This window comes from Rhododendron vialii, chromosome 13a (genome assembly GCF_030253575.1).
Source record: "Rhododendron vialii isolate Sample 1 chromosome 13a, ASM3025357v1".
Lineage (NCBI taxonomy): Eukaryota > Viridiplantae > Streptophyta > Magnoliopsida > Ericales > Ericaceae > Rhododendron > Rhododendron vialii.
The window spans coordinates 29,558,542-29,569,611 of NC_080569.1; the positions used below are offsets into that span (position 1 = coordinate 29,558,542).

Genomic DNA, 11,070 nt, shown 5'->3' on the forward strand with positions numbered 1-11,070 from the left:
TTATTGAATGCGAGAGAGAGAGAGAGAGAGAGAGAGAGAGAGAGAGAGTTGGTGTTGGTTGGTGACGAGTTTGTCGGAGTGAAAGGAATAGGGTGTGTTATCAGGCTTTTGGGGGTTTTTTAAAAAAACAATCCTGATCGGATTTTTTTTCGGATTTAATCCGAATCCAATCCGATCCATCCGTATTTTTCGAATTTGGATTACCGGATTACGGATTGCCGTTATCGGATTCGAATTCAGATCGAATTTTGCAGATCCGATCCGATCCATTGATAGACCTACTTCAAAATTTAAAATTTGATCCGAAAAGCACTTCAAACCCAACATCTCTAAAATCAGAGTTTGGACCATATTTTACTGTAGCTTTTCGGAGTTCCTACATCCAAAGAATCTACTATTGATAAGGACTTTTTACTAACATCAGGGACAACTTTTTAAAAGTCAAAAATCTCAATAATTGCTTCTAGAATTCTTCGTAGCCAGGTAAATGCACTCAATTAAACATGTCAAAGTAATATCCCATATATTCCCTCTCAAATCTTCCGTACCGAAAATATGGTGTACCCATGTTCCGGTATGTCTTTTGTCGTTGAATTATTTGAAATTTTCAAGGAACATAAAAAATTTCACTTGATCCAACGGCTGGAAATTCGTACGAAAGGTACGGAGGAATTTGGGTACAGATTACTTGGACAGAACTCCTCATATTTTTCATAAAAACACGTGTTGAAAATCGTTGTGCATGTAAGTGAGAGAGAATTCTTGTTTGCTTGGATACCTAGTCACCAGTGCTTGTTCCCTAAACGGCACTCCTGCATCGATCCTGTCAAGCCTGTCATTGCACATATATCTTGCTCGGAGTGTAGGGCTGACAAACGAATCAAACTACTTGAAAAAAAATCAAAATCACCTAAAAAAAAGAGAAAAAGTTAAAGGGACCGATGATGTGCATACCGATAAGGTACCGACGGGGCACGCAGGGTCCACTCCGAGTCCTACACGAATGATCCGAGCCGTCCAATAAGTTTTTAAAAAACTAAGTGGGCTCACATGGTCTTGAAATCTAAATCAAAAAATGGAACCTACACATATGGAATTGAGCTGATTTTACGTGAGTCTACTTGATTTTCTTTTTTTTAAATTATTGAACTGCTCAGATCATCTGCGAGGGATCCAAAGTTGGTCCCGCGTGCCAGTCGGTACCCTTCCTGTACCTGCGAATTCTAAAAAATTGCAGTGTATTTTTTGAATATAGGGAATTCGTTTGAACCCTCTGAATAGTGGAGGAGCCACCCCTACTCACATAAACAAGCTACGATGAAATATTTTATGAAGCTCATTAAGTTTTTAAAACGAAATCAAATGACTATTCGGATTGTTCAGCTCGTTTATCGCCCCAGAGAGAGAGAGAGAGAGAGAGAGATAGTGTGACATGTGTCTCCCAACAACTAAACTAGTTTTGTGTCGGGACACGCCGTGTCGAAGCCGTCGGGTTCAAACAAAAGGCCCACGAGCCTAGCAATGGGGTGCAATGACACGGCACCCAATAGGCCGGCACGGGGTGGGCCTGGGCCACGTGATGGGCAATCCCCCCCTCCCCCTTCGATCCTGGTTTTTTGATTTCCCAAATATCATTGCAAATTCAGGAGCGTACACGCCTTAGCATAGGTGGGTCACGTGACCTACCTGCAATTTTCATGTTTTTTTTTTTTTAATAATAAATTTAGGGAACTCAAACGTGGACTAAAGCCTCACTACAGGCTTCTCTCTCTAAAACAAATCGTTCTCGCCCAAATCACCAAACGGCGAAAACTCATCAAATCCTCTTCAACCTTCATCATCTCGATCAGTCTTCAATCGTCATCATCTCGTTTGAGTCTGAAAATTCGGTTCAGTCAGGTACGCAAAACATGTCTTTTACTGGTTTACTGGTTTTTTCATGTTGTTTCTAGTGTCTCATGTATCCCATGGTGTCGGTGAGACAATCTCTTCTCACCATGGATTGCCTATGGACGCTGGACAAAAAAATTTGCTGATTAAAAAAAAAGTAATGCTTGAAAGATAACCCATCTGCATAGAAATTCTAGATTTGCCACTGATTGCAATGTGTTTTGTTTTGTTTTTGTGTTTTTGTGTTTTTTTTTTTGAAATGAAACAAAAGAGCTATGCAGTGTAAAACACTGAGATATATAGGGAATGGTGATCTCATCAGTCAGATGTGAGATCGAGGCCTAAGTACAAAAATATTGTGGTCTTCTATTTTCATGACAGTTTGTTAGTTATTCATTGAACAATAGCATCCTTCGTGTGGCGAGCATGCGTGTACACGTAATCTGTTGAAATTTTTTCATTTTTTATTGTGATACTGAGATATCGATGGTGTCTTCAATTCCATCTAAATCTATGTATGTAGAATAAAAGACATACATGCATAATATTCACATTTATGGAAGAAAACGCTGCCCACTTAGATTCTCATTTAAAATAGTAACAAATATAGTATTCCACAAAAACATGACTTTTAGTATATTTTTCTACAAAATAGTGAGTTATAACCCATGGATGTTGGTTATGACTCATTGGACATGTATGTTCATCTAGATTGATATTAAAGGATATAGTGGGGATACCTTGCACCATGGAATATAGGATGAGTTGTACTGTGCATAGCATGAGAGGTAGGATAATTATAGCTTTTGGAAAAGTGGTACTTCAATGGCCTTTTCTATCACATATTTTTGAGGATTACATAAATCCTCGAGCCTAATATCCAAAAAAAATAAAAAATGGCAACCAAGTGTTAGGCCCAGAGTACTTTACCTCGACTAATCTTGGGAGACTACAATTAATTCACCGTCTACAGTCCACTAGTGGGGGTCCCACTTCAAGCCGGATCAAATATTCTGTAAGAACTAACCGCAAAGGAGTTGATAACACCTAAAATGTTTCAAAATCTAAAATTTTAGAAGGAAACAAATTCCTAAGTTTCAGGTGTTGATACATGACATGAAAATCCCTTGGGGTTTATATACAAAAAAAAATAAAAAAAAAGAACTTGGTGAAGGTATGATAAGTTACTATTAGAAAAGAGAAGTCCAATTTAGAGACTTGTCATCTAGAAGCCCAGGACCTGCTGTCTCTTAGAAGCCCGGAGAAAACATGAGTGTTGGTCCCATCTGGACCGTCTATACTCGGTAATAGATGACTCACATTTTACTTCGGCTGGATGATTGAGATTTATTCGATCAAGATGAAATCTGAGCCGTCCATTGTCGAGCGTGGACAGCCCGAATGGAACCAACACCCATATTGTCCCTAGCATGGGTCCCCCATATATATATATATATATGCAACTCCTATTTCTGTGGGTGATCATACTAATGATCCATGCGACTGTACGTATATGCTCAATGAACGGGAAATTACTCCCGCCCGTCACTCCAATAAAGATGTCGTCAAGGAAAACAAAGGGCGTACTTGCTATTTAAAGTAAATATTCTCAAAATCTAACTGCCCAAAAAATGAGGGGTCCCTATCCATGAACACAGGGGCGGAAGCACATGGGTATAAGGGAGGGAGGCCGACCCCACTAGTTACAAAATTTTCTTAGGGATATGTATAATTTTTACCCTATTTTTATTAATTTGACCCCAAATTTTCATAAGCATAGATATAATTTAGCTATTTTAACCCCATAAAAAATCTATAAATTGTCCTAACTTGTTTTAAGTGCATATGAATATAATTTTTGACCCCACTAATCAAAATTTCTGACTCCGCCCCTACATGGATACCATGCTCCTTAGTTCCTAACTTCCTATAGGGGTATGTATGTGAAAGCAATTGAATGGGCTTGTTTTCGGCAGATAGATGCAACTTCGAATTCCACGAAGGTAAAATAATGGAAGATTTGCCTAGTTTTCAACTTCAAGACTCAAAAACCAATCGAGATGGACGTAAACTAGTTCGGATATCCAGTTATAAAAATGTTTAACTTTATAAGATTGGTGCATAAGATGAGGTTATGGGCCCATTGAATATGTGCTCAATAATACAGTAGAGAAAAATTTCTGTCTCTTTGCCTAAGCTGACACACAAAGCCAGATGGCCCCCCTCTATAACTAGTAACGCCTCTCTGACATCTCCTCTCATGCATTTACACAATTTGCCCATTTAAAACTCCATTACCAGTTACCAATTCCATCACATCCCCTCTCTCTCTCTCTCTCTCTCTCTCTCTCTCTCTCTTTCTTACATCCACAACCACAACCATGGTGGTCTTATCTCCGCCAACACTAGAGGATTTCTCTCTCATCAAGACATGCAAGCCCAGCGGGAGCCTCTTCACTGGGATTCCGGTGATTGACCTCTCTGCCCCTGACGCGAAGACCCTCATCGTTGAGGCCTGCCAAGAGTTTGGGTTCTTCAAGGTGGTCAACCATGGGGTCTGTCTGGAGTTGATGGCCAGGTTGGAAGCTGAGGCTGTCAAGTTCTTCAGCCTGCCCCAGTCCGAGAAGGACAGGGCCGGCCCGGCCAGCCCTTTCGGCTATGGGAATAAGAGGATTGGCCCCAATGGAGATGTGGGCTGGATTGAGTACCTCCTCTTCAGCGCCAACCCTGACTTCATTTCCCAGAAGTTTCTCTCAATGTCCCAGGAAAAACCAGAAGTTTTCAGGTTTGAATTTGTCCACTAAATGTTTCTGTCTTTCTCTATTTATGTATAGGTTAGTTGGCTGCGACTCTTGGCTTGCATGATGTATACAAGATTTTAAATAAAGGCCGTATGTTATCAACCCTTATTTCTGTCTTTCTCTATTTATGTATAGGTTTGTTGGCTACTACTCTTGACTTGCATAAGTCAAGATACATGCAGGGTTTTAAATAAAAGCCGTTACGTATGTTATCAACACGTAATGGGATTGTCGTCCGATTCTGTTATTTACCTCTGTTACTGCTGATACAGTGTGATATTGCCGTTAATAGGGTTGTATCACCGATAGCTTATGTTTTTCGATACCGCGATTTAAAACCATGTAATGTCCATTGTGATCACTCCGTTTCAAACCCCGGCCTAGTATATATGCTTAAAAAATGCAGCTAGAAGGTGTCTCTATGCGATCTAAATATTTTTTGAATAGCTAAAAAGAAATTTATCTAAGAAAAACAAAAGAGATTAAAAGAACCCGAGAAATTATGTCGTCATGACAAGGAACGAGAATCCCATCAATTGGCACCCGCAACCCTCGCACCAATCATATGCCGCCAAGAACTCAAAAGACAAAATCGTCGAAGAGGCCAACCGGAAACACCCGTAACAACCACTTCCTCCTAAAAAGCAACCGAAAACCTCATCCTCATAAATCTAAGATCCTTCCCTCCTCGGCCGACATTGCTCTATCTCTGTCTTCCAATTTGTGTTCTATTCTACTAATGGATTTCTGATGAAATTTGCACAGGTCTGCCGTGAACGAATACATCTGGAAAGTGAGAGGGGTGGTCTGTCGAGTGCTGGAGCTCATCGCGGACGGGCTAAGGATCGAGCCGAGGGACGTGCTGAGCAAGCTGCTGAGGGACGAGAAGAGCGACTCGTTCTTCCGGCTGAACCACTACCCGCCGCGCCCGGAGCTCCAGGCGCTGAGCGGACGGAATCTGGTTGGCTTCGGAGAGCACACGGACCCACAGATAATGTCTGCCGTGAGATCGAACAACACAACTGGCCTGCAAATCTCTCTGAGGGATGGGACGTGGGTGTCTGTCCCACCTGATCAGTCCTCCTTTTTCATCAATGTTGGGGATTCCTTGCAGGTGAAGTACAAGTACAACCCACACATTCATATATCTTATCCGTTTACTGTACCATTTAAGAGAGCTAGGCAGTAGTCAACATTTAGATTCAAGTATGAAAAAAATTCTTTCCACTTTTGTAGATTTTTGTGTTGGTGAAATTTGGGACAATGGCAGGACGCACAAGGATAAAGTTTTTCCCATAATGTCCGGGAAAGAGAAATGAAGGGTTTAGATTCATTTTGATGTTTGGGTTCACACATCAAAATGAAGGCAGAAAGTCTAGGACCACTCTTTCATTTCCACCGCTCCATGCGGGGTTCATTATGGGTCCCATAAAAATACAGGAAAATACTCGTAAATTTTAAAATATTTTTTCATGGGGCCCTGTAAAGAATAAGTTCAATCGCTTATCGGTAGATATATTTTCTGAATTTGTAGGGATGGAACTGAGCAGTTGAGCAATTTCGTCCTACGAATTTAGAAAACATATCTATCGATATGTGGTTAAGCTGACTTTTTACCGGGTCGAGGCCCAGAGTGAGCCCCACGTGAAGCGGTGCAAAATAGGGGTAGAAATGGAGGGGTGAACATGGCACAGCTGAAAGAAGTACTTATTTTTTAAATTAAATGTGAAGTTACGTGAGAGAATGATTTGTTTCGAAAAACAAAAAATAAGAACATTAGCGAAATGGGGTCAATCATTAATTTTGCCATTCCCGGACATTTTCGGAGAAACTTTTACCGGATATAACAACACTATCTCGCAATTAAAAAAAAAAATCGACCGACCATGCAGTTTTTTGGGATTTTTTTGGATACGGGGGGCCATTATAGAACTCAGGCCCCTGCATATTTATATCGTGCCCGGACCACCGGTGTCGGATGATTGAATTATTTCTCATATTCAAGCCCCAAAATTTCACTTTCTTTCCCGTAATCTGTGAGTTACGTTGTTGACTTCTTCTAAAGTTGCGTTCCGAAATTTCGCATCTTTTCAATGGGCTTTTCTCTGTTTCCACTCTTTGCTTTCCTCTGCCATGGCTTTTGCCTCACGATTGTTCTTGCTTTTCCCCCTTCAACGAGTCGCTTTCGGTGAGTTTTATTACTACTTTGAAAACGTTGGACCCAGTCAAATTAAGCTACACGAACACTTCCATGCGCATTCGCAGCGCGCATAGGGTCCACATACATACGTGCAATATCGTTCTTGCTTTTCAACGCGCGTGGGTCCCGTAGCCGTAGTTAAGCGTGCGTTCAAACGTGTTTTACTTAATTGCTGTTCTCCTCAGCACATATAACACGGCCGAACATTTCTAACGGTCGGGGGAAAAAAATATTTGTGGATCTCCTTAATGTTGGCGTTTACTTTTACTACTTTTCTTGTTTCAAAAACTTTAGGTTCTGTTTGGAACTCGGGGTGAAAAGAAAAAAGGAAGAAAATTTTAAATTTTTCTCTTCCTTCGTTTGGTTCGTAAGGAAAGACAGGAGAAAATTTCCAAAGACAAAACTCAATTTTTCATTCAATTTCTCTTTAATTTTTTCTTCTTAATTAGTATTTTCTTTCCTTTTCCACTTTCATCCCCAAGTTCCAAACAGAACCTTGCGGATTCCGGGTTTATTTATAAAATATTGGGGATGGTGGTGCAGGTGATGACTAATGGGAGGTTCAGGAGTGTAAGGCACAGAGTCCTGGCTGACAGTTTGAAACCGAGGGTTTCAATGATCTACTTTGGTGGGCCACCCCTGAGTGAAAAGATAACACCTTTGCCTCCACTGATGGAGGAAGGAGAGGAAAGTCTGTACAAGGAGTTCACATGGTGGGAGTACAAGAACTCTGCCTACAAGTCAAGGCTGGGTGACAACAGGCTGGGGCAATTTGAGAAGATCATCAAGAAGAAGAAGAAAGCAGCGGCAGCAGCTGGCCCGTGAATTTTCATTGGCCCCGGCCCCCTTCCTACTCAAAAAGTGAGATCCCATTTAGGCAAAAGGGGTTTTGTTTTTGGGGTCAAAATGTTAGACTAGGTGTGGAAAGGTTGACTCAAACTCTTTTGTTGCATGGCTTTAGTTGGCATAGGAATAGGTTCTTTTTATGAATCTTCACTAGTCCCCCCTCCCCGCCCCACCAACCCCCTTTTTTATTTTTATTTTATCTTTCTTGTGCTTTAGTAACTTGTAGCTTGTAAGTACCCCCTACCATTAATGCAAGGTTATCCTCGTCTTTTTGGTTTTTCCTCGATGGTGAGAGGTGTCCGGATCAGTTTACGTGCGTCTTAATTAATCTCCTTTCGGTCCGGTCAAATGCATGTCATCCGAGCCGGAACCAGAGAATTTGCAAGAAATTACTCTCTTGGGGTCTGACCTCGAGAATTGAAGACTGGTCAATCGTGTGGGGGAATGCTTACGTGCGGCTCAATTAATCTCCTTTTGGTCCGGTCAAAGACATGTCGATCATTCATGCCGGAAACCAGAAATTTTGCAAGAAATTACTCTCTTGGGATCTGACCTCGAGAATTGAAGACTGGTCAATTGTGTGAAGAACGAAATCACTGAACAATCAACCAACCAACCAGACTATTCCTCGAAGTTATCCTCATCATTTATGTCATCATCGTGTCCTGCCTTCCTCACATGATATTTGAGATTTCCTCATTTGACCCCTAAAAAAGGGGATATAGTACGCTAGCTACCAAATGGAGTCTTTCGTGCATCACCCACATTGTTGTTATTTATTTATTCATTCATTCATCCCAAAGTCATCAACAATTAGGTTGGTACGGGAAATTATAGGATGCGGTAGTGATGCTTGAGTAGTCATTCCAAAACCACACTGAGGGACTTCTCACATACAATCATTTTGTACACATATATCATTAAACTGCTGGAATTTCAAGGTTTTTTTTTATTTATATAAAACGGTTCTGGAGATCACTTAATCTCGGTTTCCAATAATATTTTTTTTTTTATCTATATTTGTACATACATTCATTATTTTCAAAAATCTCTTTCAAAATCAAAACCAAAACCAAACAAGGTATATAACTTGAAAATTAAGCGTATCTATCTTCAAAGGGATTTTACCAAGTGGTGTGAGAAATCTAATAAGTGTTTGTTTTTCATAAGGTCGCATATACAAATTCTACGGAGGCCAATAAAGATTCCAAATCATGGAACCACTGGAGGGTTTGTCCAATGTTAACTTCAGGCTTCCGGATTTAATTGAGTGTGTGCGTGAAGTATGTTTGTAAGTTTTTGTGATTGAATAATAATTGAATTTGAAGTTCATGATGGATACAAAACATTGGATTTTGGCCTTCTGTGAAGTAGCCAGGGCTTTGATCAATAATTACCCGTGGCCCTAAACTTAACAAGAGAACCTTGGCACCAGTTTTGTTCCTCTTGAAAAGAAAGAGGAAAGAGAGAGAGAGAGAGAGAGAGAGAGAGAGAGAGAGAGAAAAAAAAAGAAAGAAAGAGAGGAGTCAAATACAGAAACCAGTGGACATCCATATCATGATGCATGTCTGGAAAGGGGTCCCAAAAAATTCAAAGAAAATAAGAAGATTCGCATACACGGGGAAATATCACTAGCTGAAAGCTAGCTGTTGTCACGCTCAGTTAAAGAGTTTGTCATGACCATCCATCCAATTACTAGTGCAGTTTTACATCACACCCATCAGTCTGGAGAGAGAGGAATATGATTTGGACTAGCACTTGCAGCTGGCTCGTGTTATTTTATGAACGGCCCCGGGCTCCTAATCACCAATAAGGAATGACCATTCTCTAAGTTAAAGACTTGAAGTGTGCAATTTGGGTCATTTCAAGGATTTGATTTACTCGTATGTTGTTCTCGATACGTAACTCATTCGTACATACAAGGAAAAACAGGATAATAAATTATGGATAGGATCGTGTCGAAAGTTGCGCTAACTTTATCAGTTCAATTCAATAGATACACGCATGGTTCTCGTAGGTGGATTAATTGGTACATGAATGTTACTCAGAGAGTCTTCTATCAAATTCGAGAGTCATTTTAACAAACTAGAAGCTCAAGAGTCATCAACTAGGAGTGAGGATTCTCTAAGCTAAAGATTTCAAGTGTTTGGGTCATTTTAAAGATATGAATTGCCCACGTGCAGTTCTTGATACGTAACTCATTCATACAAAAAAAAAATCAAGATAATCGAATATCAAATATAAATAGAATCGTGTAGAAAGTTGTGCTAACATTATTGGTTTAATTAAACGGAGACACACATGATTCATGTACGTGGACGTTACTCAAAAGTCTTTTGTCAAGTTCAAAAGTCATTAATATTAATCATGCATGGAGTAATAAGATTCATGAATCTATTTATTTTCTAAGTTTGCGTACTTGACTAAGTACGTGCATGATAAACGAGTCTTATAAATTCTACAAGTGTTTGGGTCAATTTGTATTCTGGCGGCGGATGAGAGAAGTCATATTATGAGAGAAAGTTCTGGTAGTTTCTCTTGTAGCTTCTAAAATACTCTTCTTGTTCTAAGCTTTAGATCTAAATGGTCTTGGCTAGGCTTGTATATGGGGTTCTAGCTGCATTATTGGAGAGTGTGTTTTTCTCAAGTGATAAAGATCCTCTCGTGTAATAATCTCTCAATTGGTCCTTCTTGTAATGCATCAAGTCATTCATTTTAGGGGGATTCGAATAGAGGTCCTAAAATTAAAAGAATCTTATAAAATTCAACCCTGTCCTAACCAATCTATTATCATGAGATCTTCAAATTTAAGATATTCCTACCTTCATGTAGGTCATTCGTTTATTTGTCACACCAAATTAAGAGTACTTCGATTATTGATTTATTTCTAAGATCAACAGTAGTTAAGAGTCGAATAATGTTTCCAAATTAAAAGATAGTCAAACATTAGTGTCAATTTGGAGAACCAGGGATGGTGTTGTGCACCAGCGGCATTCGAGCCGTTTGTTTGACAATCCCGTGGCCCAGATTTATCTCGGCAGTGAACGGTTCAAATGCTATACAGTGGAGATGAGATTTGAACCGTTAAACTGTCGAACAGACTGCTCGGATGCCGCATAGCATGGTGCTGTGCAACTTGTGCACAACATCATCCCCCAGTTGCATTAGACGAATTTAAATGTTATTCGCACTTTGGCCCTTTTGAAATTTTTTTTATTTTAATCACAGATGTTTTTTCAAATCAGGGAGCTCTCTTTTCTTTCTAGAGAATATAGGCTCTCCTATTTGATGGGCTGCTTTAGTTCTTTTGTTGATTGGATATCTTTTTGGCAT

The 11,070-nt window shown here is 40.0% G+C and overlaps 1 protein-coding gene across 1 annotated transcript; it reads left to right on the forward strand.

Annotated features, from left to right (window-relative positions):
• Nucleotides 1-4,085: 4,085 nt before the first annotated feature.
• On the forward strand, nucleotides 4,086-8,017 carry LOC131312435 (gibberellin 2-beta-dioxygenase). The gene is made up of 3 exons (XM_058340173.1): nucleotides 4,086-4,675; nucleotides 5,457-5,805; nucleotides 7,435-8,017. The coding sequence occupies exons 1-3, from the start codon at nucleotides 4,272-4,274 to the stop codon at nucleotides 7,714-7,716; spliced, it is 1,035 nt and encodes a 344-aa protein (XP_058196156.1). The 5' UTR covers nucleotides 4,086-4,271; the 3' UTR covers nucleotides 7,717-8,017.
• Nucleotides 8,018-11,070: the final 3,053 nt, after the last annotated feature.